General features: G+C 34.5%; 2 protein-coding genes across 3 annotated transcripts; one reads left to right on the top strand and one right to left on the bottom strand.

Moving 5' to 3' along the window:
• The first annotated feature begins 5,905 nt into the window (after positions 1–5,905).
• Positions 5,906–9,988, top strand: LOC113733356 (uncharacterized membrane protein At1g16860-like). 2 transcript variants are annotated; one of them, XM_027259720.2, is made up of 4 exons: positions 5,906–6,428; positions 7,619–7,774; positions 9,112–9,323; positions 9,418–9,988. In XM_027259720.2, exons 1-4 carry the CDS (start codon positions 6,051–6,053, stop codon positions 9,602–9,604), a joined length of 933 nt encoding a protein of 310 aa, XP_027115521.1. In that variant the 5' UTR covers positions 5,906–6,050; the 3' UTR covers positions 9,605–9,988. The 2 variants fall into 2 exon arrangements, with proteins under 2 accessions (XP_027115521.1, XP_027115520.1); XM_027259719.2 differs by having other exon boundaries at positions 5,918–6,428; positions 9,097–9,323.
• Positions 9,989–10,493: 505 nt separating this feature from the next.
• On the bottom strand, positions 10,494–13,133 carry LOC113733358 (ubiquitin-ribosomal protein eL40 fusion protein). The gene is made up of 5 exons (XM_027259721.2): positions 12,929–13,133; positions 12,702–12,788; positions 12,518–12,620; positions 10,766–10,832; positions 10,494–10,674 (listed from the first exon to the last, which is right to left on the bottom strand). Exons 1-5 carry the CDS (start codon positions 13,029–13,031, stop codon positions 10,648–10,650), a joined length of 387 nt encoding a protein of 128 aa, XP_027115522.1. The 5' UTR covers positions 13,032–13,133; the 3' UTR covers positions 10,494–10,647.
• Positions 13,134–15,268: the final 2,135 nt, after the last annotated feature.

Raw genomic sequence — 15,268 nt, 5'->3', positions numbered from 1 at the left:
TAATTAACCAATTAGGGCATTAACTAATTAGTTAATTAGTTAATTAGATAAACAGAAATTAGTTAATTAGTTAATTAGTTAATTAGTTAAATTAATTAGATAATTAGTTAGTTAATTAGTTAAGCAGTTAATTAGTTAATTAGTTTAACATGCAAATAGTTTGTTAGTTTCGGACAGACAACAGTTTTAGTTAATTAGTTAATTAGATAAACAGAAATTAGTTAATTAGTTAATTAATTAATTAATTTGATAATTAGTTAATAGTTAATTAAATAATTAGTTAATAGTTAATTAGTTTAACTATGCAGAAATAGTTTGATTAGTTAATTAGTTAATTAGATAATTACATAAATAGAAATTAGTTAATTAGTTAATTAGATAATTAGCTAGTTAATTAGTTAAGCAGTTAATTAGTTTATTAGTTTAACATTCAAATAGTTTGTTAGTTTCGGACAGACAACAGATTTAGTTAATTAGATAATTAGTTAATTAGTTAATTAGATAAACATAAATTAGTTAATTAGTTAATTAATTAATTAGATAATTAGTTAATTAGTTAATTAGCTAATAGTTAATTAGATAATTAGTTAATAGTTAATTAGTTAATTAGTTTAACTATGCAGAAATAGTTTGATTAGTTAATTAGTTAATTAGTTAATTAGATAAATAGAAATTAGTTAATTAGTTAATTAGTTAATTAATTTAACTATGCAGAAATAGTTTGATTAGTTTAATTTGTTTAACAAATTAAACGTTGGTTTTGATGAAAGTAGTTAAACCTTTCATCTGGTAAAGTCAAATACAATTGGGGGTACTCTAGTAAATTCACACACTTTTACTTTTTAAATTGGCTCCAACTTTTTCTAGGGGAGGTTAATGCTATTTCAAAATTGATAGGGGAGGTCAGTCCAAGTGTAAGAAATCTCAGGGGAGGTTTCTGCAATTTTCCCTTTAATAAATAAGGGGATAATTTCAGTAACCTCCCTTGAGGTTTCTAACAATTTCACTGAGCTCTCATAAAATTTAAAAAATTACACATACCTCCCTTAATTTGATAGTTTTAGTGACAACTGACTTGATCAAAATTTTAAATAAATACCCAAAAATGCCCTTGTGTAATGAGTATTAATTTACTTTCCTATAAAATTATAAGATTATTTAATGTAATTATAAGGAAAAAGGCGCCAAATTTTTCATATTCATACTTACAATTTGATAAACAACTACTCCCTCTGTCCCATTTTGATAGTTTTAGTTTTTTTTTCATACAGTTTAAGAAAAAGTAATTAACTTTGTTGGAAAAACAAATTTAGATTGCTATTTTCCTAAAATACCCTTCATTAAATGAAGTTGGCTTTTTATATATCAATATATTTTGAAAAATCTAAATGCATTAAATGGGGTAGATTATATTCAATACTAACAATCTATATTAAATAAGGCAGTTTATAGTAATAACAATTTACATTGAATAAGGGTATTTTAGAGAAATTAAAAGACAACAAAACTCTTCAATTGGAAAGTGGACTACAATTTGGGAAAGACGAAATAGGAAAACAGGAATATCAAAGTGGGACGGATGGAGTATAATAATAATTTTATCACTATGATCGGATACTTTTGATGGTATTTTATTATGGATTTAGATTTAGAAGATAGAAAATAAAATGTTGAAATAATTGATTCAGAGTTTATGAATTTTTTTGAGTAGTGGAATTATCGTAATTTAGTAGTGATTTTGGACAATTTCTTTTTGGTTTATTGTTAATTTTAATGCCAAAAAATAGAAAACAGAGATTAGCAAAAAACATCGGATTACATATAAAATTAACTCATCAAAAAAATCATTAGTTCAAATTTGGTTATAATAGAAACTAGAGATAATAGTGGTAATTTTAAAATTTTATTGGCAAAAAATTAAAACAAAAATGAATAAGAAGAAAGAAGGAAAAAGAATGAAAAAATAATTTTAAAGTCATTCTAAATATAAGCATACCAAACAAGGGGATTTCATTAAAAAATTTAAGGGTAGTATTGTCATTTTAAATGACAAGGGAGGTATGTGTAATTTTTCAAATCTTTGAAAAGGTTAATGAAATTGTCAGAAACCTCAGGGAGGTTTCTAAAATTATCCCATATATATGTATTAAAGGGATAATTTCATAAACCGTCCCTGATATTTTTGACTATTTAACTGTCATCCTTTGAAGTTTACAAAACTACGCAAACCTCCCTTGAGATTATATGTTTTGGTAACAAAATTAGTCTAAGTCAAAAAAAGTACACTTAAAAATGTATTTTGAGGGGGGAGATGAAAAATTGTTCCCATAAATATCCCTTCTGTAATTGTACATGTTGTATTAGGAAAATAATAGAAACTAATAAAAGTTAGAAACCATTATTATCAATATACAACAAACGATAACTTTTGTCATACTTTGCAATTTATCAGCCAACAAACATGTCATCTTTATGATATTAGACTAAAATAACAAGAGATTGATTACCTATATATATTATTGTGATATTTGCAATTTATAGTCGAAAAATCTCAAAATTTGCCTCTATATTCTCTCTTTTCTCCTTTAAAACTATGAAATCACTTTGCTACTATTACAATCTCACGAGTTTTAATAGAATTTTTCTTACGTTCAGACTTCATTTTCTCCATCTTTCTTCTTAGTTTTCTTTCTTCTATGAGATGCCTTTTTCTCATATCATACAAAACCGATTTGTTGTCCTTGTCATTGATGTCAGCCAAAAACTGGCGTCATATTAATGTATCAATTGGCGCCATATTTGTAATTGCAGTTACAGTTTCTTATTAAGGACTTCACCGTAATTATGTTCAGTAATCAATTGGAATCAATTAACTTGAGCCTTAATTACTCCTTTGTAAGATGTTTTAATGCATAATGTCTTTAGGTATAATAGTAATTTCACACTATGTGATATAAGTAACTGGGCCTAGATTTTTGTCAGGGAAAGTTAATGTAATTATGTAAACTTCAAAAGAAATCAGTGAAATAGTTAGGAACCTCTGGAGAGGTTTCTGAAATTATCCCCATATAATATGCTAGTTCTACCTTCTTCTTTTTTGAAATTTTAAACAATGCATTACTATTAAGTAATAATAAATATTAAAAATTATATATATATATATTGACATGATGTATAATATAGAACATTGATTCATGTTATATATATGTGCACGCCCTTTTCTGTAAAATTTTAAATTTAAATTCAAATTCAAACTAAGTGACATATATCATGCATCTATAGTTGCTAGTGGATACAATTTCAACATACACAAGACTCAAGATCAATCCAAATATTAATTGTAGAAAAATAAATAAAAGAAAATGTTAACATAAGTGTGTTTGGATAGTGGTTTATTTGTTAAAATTTTTTTGATTACATTACAAACGCATTTTTAAACAGCTTTTTTTTTATCCTTTTAATTATTTTTGTATCTCATACGCATCACACCAAAAAGAATGCTATAGTAATAATATTTTTTAAAAATTCTAAATAATCTCCTACCCGAACCCATTTTTCAAATAGTTTTCTCATTAAAGAGAAGTGGACCCCCGGTCTGCCGCGTCCCCATTTCCTTAACTATTTAGGTGATCCCTTACATTGCGAGAACTTCGAGACCAAAAAGACCGACCAATTTGTGGGATCCATCCATCCCACATAACTTCCACATGTCCATGTATCTTCAAGGAGTCAAAGACTCAAAGGCTGTGCCGCGCCAAACCCTCCACCCCTATTACTACTGCTAGATTGCATATAATTCCACGGCTATAATCTTCTACAAAGTATGATGCTGCCATGGTATATAACTAGTATTGTGATCCGTGCTATATGCGGATTTACATTTTAAAGTATAATAATAGTAATAAATTATTTTTATTAGATGAAATTAAAATCTAAAAAGCTTTTAAGAAGCATTCTTTATGTCCAAATTTATGAAAATGAATTATATTCCAAAAAAAGGTATAAAAAATGGTTTAGTGGAATGTGTTAATTATTTTCTAACATCGGATTCATTTTAACTATAGGTTGCATGTTCCGATCCCACAAAATAAAAAGGGTAGCATGGGATCATAAGAAAATTTTTTGTAGGTTTACTTAAATGGGTAATTTCAAGTCAAATTTTATTTATCTGGTATATGTCAATACCTATTAATATTATGTATAAAATAATTCAATCCATAAAAAATATATACAAAAGCGATCCTAGACCTATATATTAATAATTGGTAAAAGATATTTTAGTCAAACCCAAAACATAAAGTTTAGAATATTAAAAAAATAAAATTAATTCAATTGCAACAATTAGTGACTAATTTTGTATAATTATACTGCCTAGTTCTATTATAATAATTTGCATTTTGTGCAGATGAAGGTTTCAAGGTTTCATTTAGTATGATGGTTATTCAATTGCAAATGTATGTATGTATGTATGTATATATAGTAACCCTCCCTAAAACACTAAAAAAAAAATCCAAAAATAAGTTTTTAACATTATATTTTGAAATATATTGGCAATATTACATAAAGTTAACATTAGGAAAAGCAAGAGATAATTTTTGAAGTTAATGGGTACTAATTGAAACTGTTAGGAACCTTAAGAGAGATTCATGAAATTATCCCATACTATTATTGTCATAATTTGTTAGATATTGAGATGGGTAATTGCACATATCTCCCTTTAGGTTCATGACAATTATAGTCACTTTCCTTCGGGTTTGCAAAAGTACAGATACATCCTTTGGGGGTGATATATATGGAATGACCATTATAATCTCTACAAAACATATAATTTCATTCAAAAGTTGGTAATAAAAAGTGTAAAACTGAAAACAAAAGCAACCACCATCACTCTCTTCACTTCCCATTGTGGAAATTAATTTCTTCGTTGTAACAACCAGATGTGGAAATTAAACCTTTAGCGGTTATTCGATACTCAGCCAAGCATGTGTCTGGATGCATTAAAATATGGAGCTGCTGGTGATCAAGTGCATTCAGATGATGACGGCTATAAAAGCAGCAGAACTAGTCCGGATTACCTTGAATTGGAGACGAGCACTTGAGTTTTTGAATGTTGTGGAGCCGGCAGACAGTTCTTTGACATCCCCTCAAGAATGGGACAGCTTGGAATCTAATGGTCTATTGGATAACCAGCCAAGCAGCAGCTACAGATGGTGGGATTTCTGGTATTGAAAATGAAAATTTTACTATAAAAATTGGAGGACGAGAAGAAGAACAAGAAGAAGAAGAAGAGGGCAGCCAGCCTCTTAGGGAGCTGAAAGATCATCTGATCATGATGTATAGCCATCTGCATTCTTCGCAACAATCCTCTTTCTTGTAAGACCTCCTCAGTCAATCTTCCAAAACCAACACCAAAAAAAAAAAAAAAGTCTCTAAATACTGGGTAGTCAACAAGGACAATGGATTGCATGCATCTGGTCTGGTTTTTAAGCACTATTCTATACTTTGGCTTTAATCCGAAATGCGTAGTAGTAACATGGAAGGACTTGAAAAACCTCAAACACAAAAGAATAGCTTGTATATGGATGCCTCTCCAAGAGACTTTGAAGGTTTAATGGACTTTTTAGTAGCGTATGGTTGAACCAAATTTAGCAGAGACAGTATGCCATTTACCTTAATAATCCATTTGGATTATTATTTTTTAAAATTTTTATAAAAAAATATATTATAGCGATTTAATAGTAATATGAAATAAGAGGAAGATTGAAAAATATATTTGTAAAAAATATAAAAACCCTTTTTTATTAGTTCAAAACGCATTATTGGTAACGTCCGTTTAGTCCTCCATGCCTCCAACTAGATTTTTACTACCACCACCAGCACTAGTAATACTACTCTACTTTCTCTGCTTCCAAGAAAACCACAGTTACCACTACCAGTAGTAGTACAACCATTGGTAAAAACGTCTATCTTGCCTTCCAACCTTTTTCCCAGCAATTGGGGGCGGTGGTCGCGGCCCGAATCCTCCCAATTTTGTCATCTCCGATGAAAAAATGAACGACTTGCCCTTCAAAAACGCCGGGTCGAGGGTTGTAGAAGAAGAACAACAAGGAGAAGGAGAAGAGCAAGGCTGCTTTGGTAGCTGCAATCCCATCATCCCAACACCAGCAATCTACCTGCTGCTCTTACTGTTCACACTGGGACTGGGGTTCTCAATTTTCATCCTGGTTGTGGTCCACAACGCCCTCTTCTTCCTTGTGCTCCTCTGCTTCTCCGCTCTACTCGCTGCATTTCTCCTTTGGAACTCTCTCAATAATTCCGGCGGCAGCTGCAGCAGCAGGAGAAATGGGGCCCTTCTCTCTTACCTCCATTTCTTCCCCGATTCTGACCTCAGTCTCGCAGCACCAGGCCAGCTCGTCAAACTCACTGGCGTAATTCTTGCTATTCTATTTCCTACTTCTACCTTACTACTAAGTTGATCTTTTAGTATCCCACAATTATTTCCCGACCTTTTTTTTTTTAAAAAAAAAAAAAAAAAGCTTATTTCGATCCAGCCTCGCAAAAGTTTTCATCTTTCAGTAACTATTGTAAAAGGTGGGTGCATCATCCATGGCATTGATTCACTTCACAAACGGGACAACCTCCATTACCCCGATTATCAAGCGTTCTGTTTTCGTTTCCCTTCACATAATTTTCGCGATAAGCAAAAGATAGACAGAAAAATGACCAAGGATACATACGAGAGCATAAAAGATGTTCTTTTTTCTTCGCTTCCACACCTACCCCTTCAAATTTGCTAAATCCCACCTCATTTTGTCAAATTTCACTAGGTAAAGATGGAAACCATTACTTACTTCTAGCATATGTTCGTTCGGTCTTCTCCTGTTTGTAGTAAAGGTGGTTTTTCGTGTCGCTGTTCAAGTTATTCTTATTACCCGAAATTTTGTGTTCAATTTGGCTGGCGAGGTGCATATAGATAGATTACTTGCTTAACTTTAACTTGCTAACAGATGATGGCGCTTGTAGTTGCTCTAAGAACATTCCTTGACACACTAACGAAGTACATTCAGAAGTCGTACCTATACTTTGTGCCTCAATCATAAATGTGTGGTTGAGTGGTTCTTCGTTCAAAGGCTTCCTGTTCTAGTTATACCAAACTAATAAATGGATATTCTCGGTCCAACTCTGTTGTAGGCCAGCCTATATTGGTTCAAAGTTATGCGTCTATGTATTTATGTCTTTTTAAGATAAATGAACCGTTTTGGTTTCCATTTCTCAACTGTCCAGAGACATGGCACAAAGAAAGAGACATATTTTTGATGATCATGACTTTTTGGTATATGCAGTTTCCTCTGACGTCTAGTGCATTTGTTTGCTTAAATTGCTTAAATGGCGACGAGAGGAACACAAGTTAAGCACATTGAGTCATCAACGCTCTATTCACAAAATTGCATTACTGGCATCTACACAGTCCATACCATGTTAACATAGGCAACTTGTCTTGCTGCATCAAATCAACTTAAACTCATAGCCTGATCTCCTTAGCAATTCATTCTACATCATTGCAGCCTTTTGCTGCATTATCTGACCAGTCCCAAACTTTTTCGTTCAACAATTATAGGTTTCCTCCTGCGGAAGTGTTTCTTTGGAGTCTTCATACGAGAAAGTCAATCGATGTATCTACACATCCACTTTGTTGTATGAGTTTGAAGAACCAGGTTTGAAACCCATTGATGATATGAAATCATGCTTCCAGTGGAGACTGGCATATTCTGAGGTATGGCTGATTCTCTCTACCTGTTGACTGTGCTATTTCGTATATTTGCAATTTTGCTCAGACCTCTGACCTTGAAATTGAGACCATAGATCATGTTGATCTATTCTTGGAGTTGAGAACCTATAGATTAGTTTCACTTCATTTATTTTGTTTGGTCTTTAAACTAAGTTCCTGCAGCAACGAACCAAATTGTGAAATTTGAATTAAACTAAGTTCCTGCAGCAACGAACCAAATTGTGAAATTTGAATTCTATAACACGTGTACACTATCTGCTACAGTATGTATGTAGCAGTAGGCTGAAGATTACATAGATGTTGGTCAATGAAACTTCTTGGTCTCTCCTGGTTGGTTACTATATAACTGGCTTGCTTGAGAAGATTATGCTGGCATCTTATCCCTACCATCGGCTTAGTTCCAACTTTATTAGCCCCAATTCTGCAAAAGCTATTATTGTTCTGTAGGATCTCTCGTAAGTGCCACATAGATTCTAGTAACTTCAAATGACTTCAAACGTGAGCTTAGTATTCCAGCTTACACCATGAGGTGAGTGTTAGTTTAATTATTGCATAACCACAAGCATGCCCCTATTCGTAATTTAAAAGAAAAAGGCAGCATTCTCAGAAAGAAAGCTGTTTCGAACTTACAAAATCAGACAAATTTCTGTGTTTTAACCTTTTGGTCTGAAGTTATGTCTCAAAATTCGTCTGGCTAAGAAAAAATCACATTGTGCAAGACACTGCTCCCCAGGCATTTCCACACCGTCTAGCTACAATTTCTTGTTCTTCATCTTTCAGTATGCATTCTCCGCTGCATCACCAAAAAGTAAGCCTGTATAGCAGCCTATCAGTAATTTGTATTTTAGTTTCCACTGTACTTTTTGTTTGCTTAATTGGGATGAGTTTCGTTAGTCTTCATCCCTACTTTCTTCCACGAATTAGTTGACTAAGAGGATAGAAATATTTTACAGCCTACTGGGTAAACCCGAATTTCAACAAACTGCAGCCCATCTTTGGCTAGTAGGTGTAATTTCAAGTCAATTATTTATGTGGGCGTCCAGAGTGGACTTTTGGCTCAGTCTAACAATGTTAAATCTCAGATCAGAAAGTTTGCGTTATATCCATTAAATTTGCCTTTCCATTTGGCTTTTGCTGCCAATGATATACCCAGAGTGAGCAACTGGGTATATGCAAGTATTGCTTTTTCTCTAGCTGCTGTCGCCACAAGCAGCTTCCAGTACTCCTCTTTGTCCTTTACTGTTCTCCTTGCTCGTACAGATACATAAACTTATCTAAAGCGAATAAGTGTGAAGTGATATGTTCAGGATTTCTTTTGGCAGAGATATTCAACTGACTTCTACATAACCGACAGAAGGTCTGGCATCAGAGCTCTGGTGAAGGCTGGTACTGGCTGTAAAGTCATTCCCTTGATCATCGAGAGTAGACTAGTAAAAACAACCAGGAAATGCAAGGTTCTGTCTTCTACCTTGGGGAAATGGCTTATAGAAAGAAACCTTTCTGCTGAAGCTCGTCTGTTACGTTTGGAAGAAGGGTAACACACTCCTCACGCGACATGTTGTTTTACCACTGTTGATATTCTGGTACTTAGACATATTTTTCAAGTGCCATGTACCTAATTATGGCAGATACATAAAAGAAGGCAGCTCTGTGAGTGTGATAGGAATGTGTCAAAGACAGAATGATACTATGATGATTGTCCAACCGCAGGAGACTCTTTCTACAGGATGTCTGTGGCGGAAGTTGTTGCTCCCTGTGGATGTTGATGGACTGATATTCGGGCCACCCAATATGGCAGATCCAGCTTCTCACTGAAATGCGTCGCAACCTTCTGATTAGGATTAAAGAGCAGCGGATTGCATTCTGACGCAGTGTTTCTACACTCTTTTTTCTCTCTTTAATCTCTGGTTTTTCATTTTTCAGCGGCCTGGGAGGCTGGATTTGACATCTGACCTTTATATGTTTGGTACAGCAGGAATCAGGAGAGGGGCAGGAGGAGTTGATAGTGCACCGGAACAGTGTTTAACTTTTTAAACAGGTCCATATTTATCACCACTGATATTTAATAACGGTTTGCGTGAGCCTATAGTTTTGTATTAATTAGACATGGTGCAATTTGAATCTTATATTTCAAATCTGTATAATTTTTCCACCAACCAAACCAAGGGACCTTGTATAGAAAGCTAGACGTTTCCTCTCTCTCATGATCTCATCAGTCATTTATTTAATTAGACATGAAATCATCCTTTTCTCCGACAAAATAAAGCAAGGTGATAAGCAGCTTGATTCTAAGGAGCACAAGCAATCAAACAGCAGCATTCGGTGTCAAAGTATTATCAACTCTCAAAAGCTTCAGAGTTGGTGACTGACAAGTGACAAACCTTGTTCGCGTGTAGCAGTAAACTTGAAAGTGATTAACCAGTTGGGGCAAATAGCTGGTTCCTCAGGCAGCATAACCATTCCTTTCCGCACAGCTTGGCTAGAACAATATATTGTGATGCAATTATCATAGAACAAGCACACATCAGAGAGCGAAAAAGGATGGCTTTTTATCCCAGATATCCTTCTAACGCAGCAGAAATCTCACAGCGGGTCACATTATTGACATGCAGCAAGCAGAATCACAGAACAAGCACACGAAAGAGAGAAGGAAAGAGGGGGAGAGGGGGGGGGGAGGGGTGGTGGTGTTGGAGTGACGGAGAGATATCTTGAATATTCAAATCCTCAAGATTACGGTTAAGCAAACAAAATGGTCCATATCTGGCTCTGTCCGCAAAATTTTTTGTAAATCCAAACAAGCACTAAAAGATGTAACACCAGACAAATATAACTCGTTGGCTCAGAACTCTGCAGCATGTCTACTTGATCTTCTTCTTTGGTCTCAACTGCATAATGAATAAATATAATTAGTTACAGAAAAGCACAAACCAGATTACAGATTCTTTATCATAGAGAAGAAAAATCATGGTAATATACCTGATTGCTGTGCCCGCATTTCTTCTTCCGGCAGTTAACAGCACGAGGATGCAAACGAGCATAGCATCTAATGCAAAAAATAATCAAACAAAAAAAATAATAAGTACTTTATCATACTAAGAGAGAAATGTTAAGAAGTTGTGAAGGAATGGACCTTCGCAAACACACAATTTCTGCATTTGGCTTGGAAGACCCAGACCAGATTACAGGGATGATTGACTGAATTAGTTAATGCATTAACTTGGCAAAAGAACAAATGCTACTGAAGAACTAATAAAACACTTGCATCTAACAATTCTAGTGGTGATCCATACGAAGACATACATAGCATAACTATTACAGGCTGACAGTTGTGTGTGTATCAGGTTGCAATGAATATATCCTTGCAATCAAGTTTGATAAGTCAAAGCAATCAAAACCAACATATCATACAGCACAATTGGCAGTGACAAACAACTGGAAAAATACTTCCAAGTGTCAGCATGATACTAGTAAAGAACTTCTGTCAGAAAATTTTTGCTTCTTGAGTCAATTGGAATAAATTCTGTGGACAACCAAACGTCCATTTCTTGTAGCTTCCCAACAAATTTTTAGTCACAGATAAAATCCTCAACACACAGAAGAACTGTAGCTCATGCATTCCACGATTCTAAATTCGGTCAACATCCTTAAAAAAAAATAAAATAGAAATGCAACAGCAAAATTTGATGCTAAATGATCTAAAGCAGAAAATTCTGGCATTTTGACTTGCAAAGAGTTAGAGATAACTTCATAAAAGACTCACCCTCCATAAAAATAGCACATTGAACAAGGAATAAGTTCAACAGGAAAATTCTCACCATTGATCGCCCTTAAATTTCACAGCTAAATACTTTAGACATGCACAATTGATCTTAACATTCATTCTTAGAAAGCGCTTTTTTGCCACAGAGTTTACCAATCTTAACAAGGTCAACTAAAAGACAGAAATCAATGTGCCATATATTGACATAACTTTTCAACAGTTCGTTGTTGCCCGTGCCAAAATAAAAACAAGTGGAAAGCAAAACGCGATCAGATAACAGACAAAAGGTAGTGGCGGAATAGCAAAAGAATGTTGCATTAGTAAATAGCTAGGGTCCATTAGTAAAGGTAGTGGAGGAATAGCCAGAAAAGGTTAGTAAGAAAATGACGAACACAACCCAGATCCTCAGGTAGCAATAAAAATGCTTGGAGGAGAGGCATACTCAAAAAGGACCTAGGGTCAATTAGTAAGTCCTAATGTGAGGTGAAAAGACTGTAAAATTGGTTGAAGAAGGAAGCATAAAGGTTTAAAAAAAAAAAGTCCTAAAGCTTATGAAGCCCCACTAGAACCATACCCCAGATTGACATTAACTTGGCATCTTTTTCTTTTTCCTCTTGTACCACACCCTGTTCCGTTGTTCCACAAGATAACGAAAGGAACTGCTTTAACAGTTCCAATCATTGATCAACTGCCCTAAAAACTAGTTCCAATCCAGTTTAGCCTCTCAACAAATAATCCAAATCAACAACCTCGAGAAATGACAGCTACTATTATACCAAGCCAACAGTGAATATTTTGTGGGATCACACTTGATCCATGATCCAGTCCCAAAGTAAGTTCAAAAGACCAACCCAACACCAATACATTAGGATTTCTTGGGTAATTAACAATACAAAAAATAGCCGTAGGAATATATCATCCAAAACAAGGAAAAAAAAAAGAGAGAGAGAAGAAGAATGAAAGCTTACTTGCGGCAAATCATCTTGTCCTGATTGTATTTTCTAGCTAGAGCCATCAGAGAGGGCTCAATGATCCCTCCCCGCAACCTCAGAACCAAATGGAGGGTCGACTCTGCAAAAATTTTCCCACAATAAGCCCCGTAAAAATGCACAGATGAATTGGACCTAAATCAAGAAAAAAACAATTTATCACCTTTCTGGATATTGTAATCAGCAAGAGTACGGCCATCCTCCAGCTGCTTTCCAGCAAAAATCAACCGCTGCTGGTCCGGAGGAATCCCTTCATTTATTTATTTTTAAATATAGAAACAGAAAGCACATAAGAATATTATTAGCAAAGCCTACACAATTGAGCAAATAAAAAATCTGAAAATATCAGAGAAGAGAAGAGTACAAGAATGAAATGAAAGCAAGAGTTACCTTCCTTGTCTTGAATTTTGGCCTTGACATTGTCGATGGTGTCCGAGGACTCGACCTCTAGAGTTATGGTCTTTCCGGTCAGGGTTTTGACGAAGATCTGCATATTTTCTCAGCTGCCGCCGGCGGCTCCTCCTCTTCCTCTCCCCTTTTTTGTTTAACGCTACTTTTAGAACGCCGTTTCGCCTAGCCAGGACACTTATTATAGCGTGCGCAGCGGCTGAGAGTTAGGGTTTTAACTCCACTCCTCAATCAATGAGCTTTGTTTGGGCTTTTTAAACAATCCAAAAGTTCAGCCCATTTCATTTCACTGAAATAAACACTTGTATTGGTCTGTCATCCAATCAAGAGAGCTTCAGGCCCTCTCTCGCTTAAGTTTGCTTTTGTAAAATGCTGCAGCGGGCCCAAAATGCTTTGACACTTCCCCATTCTTTTCTCTTTATTTATTTATTTATTTATTTTTTTTGCCTATCAATTGCATAATCCCACCAGTACCTAATTACACTCTTTGGGCTCGAAACTGAAGATTTATTCAATTTTTGGTCAAAAAGAATTCATTATTGAAAATTTTCTTTAAATCAAAAAGACGCTTTTTCCCCTTTTTATAGAGTAATAATGAGACGCCATTGGTTATTTCGAGATTTTTTTATTTTTTTTTTACCTTCAATTTATATGACACTTCAAAAAATTATCTTTGGGCTTCTCCAATTAATTAATTAAGTTGTCTGAATTAACGAAATTGAATATGGATAAAACTAATCACTTCAAGCCCGATCTTCATGGTTGGAAAGAAGAAGAAATGGCAAAGAGGTGGATGTCAGCTGTCTTGACAAGTGTTACCGTGCATTAAACAATAAATAAAAGAGCAAATCATATATGTGAGTGTGACTACTAATAAAGCATCAACCCAGTTATATTAATATTATATGAGGGAAGTTAAGCGGGTTGACATCTCATCACAAGACTCCAACCTCGAGATCTTAGCATATGACATGGCCCATCGCTCTGAGAAGAATAAAAGGAGAAATGGTCATACGAAAGGACGTAATAATATACTTCTCTTTTTAATTGCTGAATTCTCTCAATACTCCCATCTTCTTGTTGGATAATTGGCTACAACAATGTTAACACTATCTGCTTGAGTCGTGCGTAGCACTGTTCTAAGAAATTATTTCATGAAATTGAAATGTTTCCCCAGGATTAAACAAGCCTTCTTCTATTTATTGCGAACAAGAAAGACAAACTTTCTTCTTGTTGCAAACTAGAAGGACCAGAACTAGCAAATTAAAACCAGCAGATATATATATATAAAGGATGAGAACAGAATTATCAGGAAGATATCAACTAACAAAAAATAAAAGAGAGAGAGAGAGAGGGATAGAGCAGCTATCAAAAGATATTAACTGAAGCTGCTGGGGTAATTTTCTGAGGGAGAAGTGGATCCTATTTATAGACTTCAGAGTGAGGTGCAACCCTTCTCACTTCCGATGTGGGACAAAGACTGCAACCCTTCTCACTTCTCAATGTGGGACAGAGAAAATAATACTTCTCATTTTTTCGATGTGGGACAAAGAATATTTTTGAAATACTATATATTTTACAACAATCTCCCACCTATTTCAAAAAAATTCTTTGGATAAAGGAAGAATTTTAAAAGTACTCTGCTGGATTTGGTTGAAATGTAATTAGATTGGTGTCTTTTGGACTATGAACCAAACATAGATTGATAAAATATGATCTACAGAATTATTGGTGAAATATAAATTTCTATGAACCAATAACTCTTGATGTATGACAGAGATTTTATCAATCACATTACAACCCATAATTTGCTGTTAACGCGATTTTGCGCTTTTTGGCCGTGCGCCTGCCTGGTTATTCATGAGAGCTCTAAAGATTTGACCAATGACTCTTATAGGAGCGGCCCCACTCCACTCTCATATAGGTGAATTCATCAAGTGTATATTGCTTTAACTACACCTCCCTAATGGGATATGAATTCATTAAGAGTTTTAACTCATCCTCACAATTACTCAAAGCACTTATCTCTAGAGGGACTTAAATTTGAAGTGCTTTACTATCAATATAGACTTGTTATTACCCATATGAACCTACTTCATGGGATCACCAATCACATAGGTTGGGTTACCGTCTCTATTGACAACTTGTTGGTCGAAGTCCCATTTCTTTCGTAGTTTGAAGAATCAATTTTCTTCCTACGGGTTTAGTCAGAGGATCGGCCAAATTCAACTCTGACTTTACATAATCAATGGAAATAATTCCATCTCTAAGCAGCTGCTTTACGACATCATGTCTCAAACTCATGTGTCGACTTTTACAATT

Source organism: Coffea arabica, chromosome 2e, assembly GCF_036785885.1.
Source record: "Coffea arabica cultivar ET-39 chromosome 2e, Coffea Arabica ET-39 HiFi, whole genome shotgun sequence".
Lineage (NCBI taxonomy): Eukaryota > Viridiplantae > Streptophyta > Magnoliopsida > Gentianales > Rubiaceae > Coffea > Coffea arabica.
This window is presented reverse-complemented; position numbering and strand designations above follow the sequence as displayed.

What these genes read in the sequence shown, in the direction of transcription:
- LOC113733356 (XM_027259719.2), top strand. Translation starts at nt 6,051, where the DNA reads ATGAACGACTTGCCCTTCAAAAACGCCGGGTCGAGGGTTGTAGAAGAA. An exon ending in AGCTCGTCAAACTCACTGGC is followed by an intron (nt 6,429 to 7,618) that starts GTAATTCTTGCT and finishes CAACAATTATAG; the next exon opens with GTTTCCTCCTGCGGAAGTGT. An exon ending in CTGTTACGTTTGGAAGAAGG is followed by an intron (nt 9,324 to 9,417) that starts GTAACACACTCC and finishes TAATTATGGCAG; the next exon opens with ATACATAAAAGAAGGCAGCT.
- LOC113733358 (XM_027259721.2), bottom strand. Translation starts at nt 13,031, where the DNA reads ATGCAGATCTTCGTCAAAACCCTGACCGGAAAGACCATAACTCTAGAG. An exon ending in CAAAATTCAAGACAAGGAAG is followed by an intron (nt 12,789 to 12,928) that starts GTAACTCTTGCT and finishes AAATAAATGAAG; the next exon opens with GGATTCCTCCGGACCAGCAG. An exon ending in GACAAGATGATTTGCCGCAA is followed by an intron (nt 10,833 to 12,517) that starts GTAAGCTTTCAT and finishes TTTTTGCATTAG; the next exon opens with ATGCTATGCTCGTTTGCATC.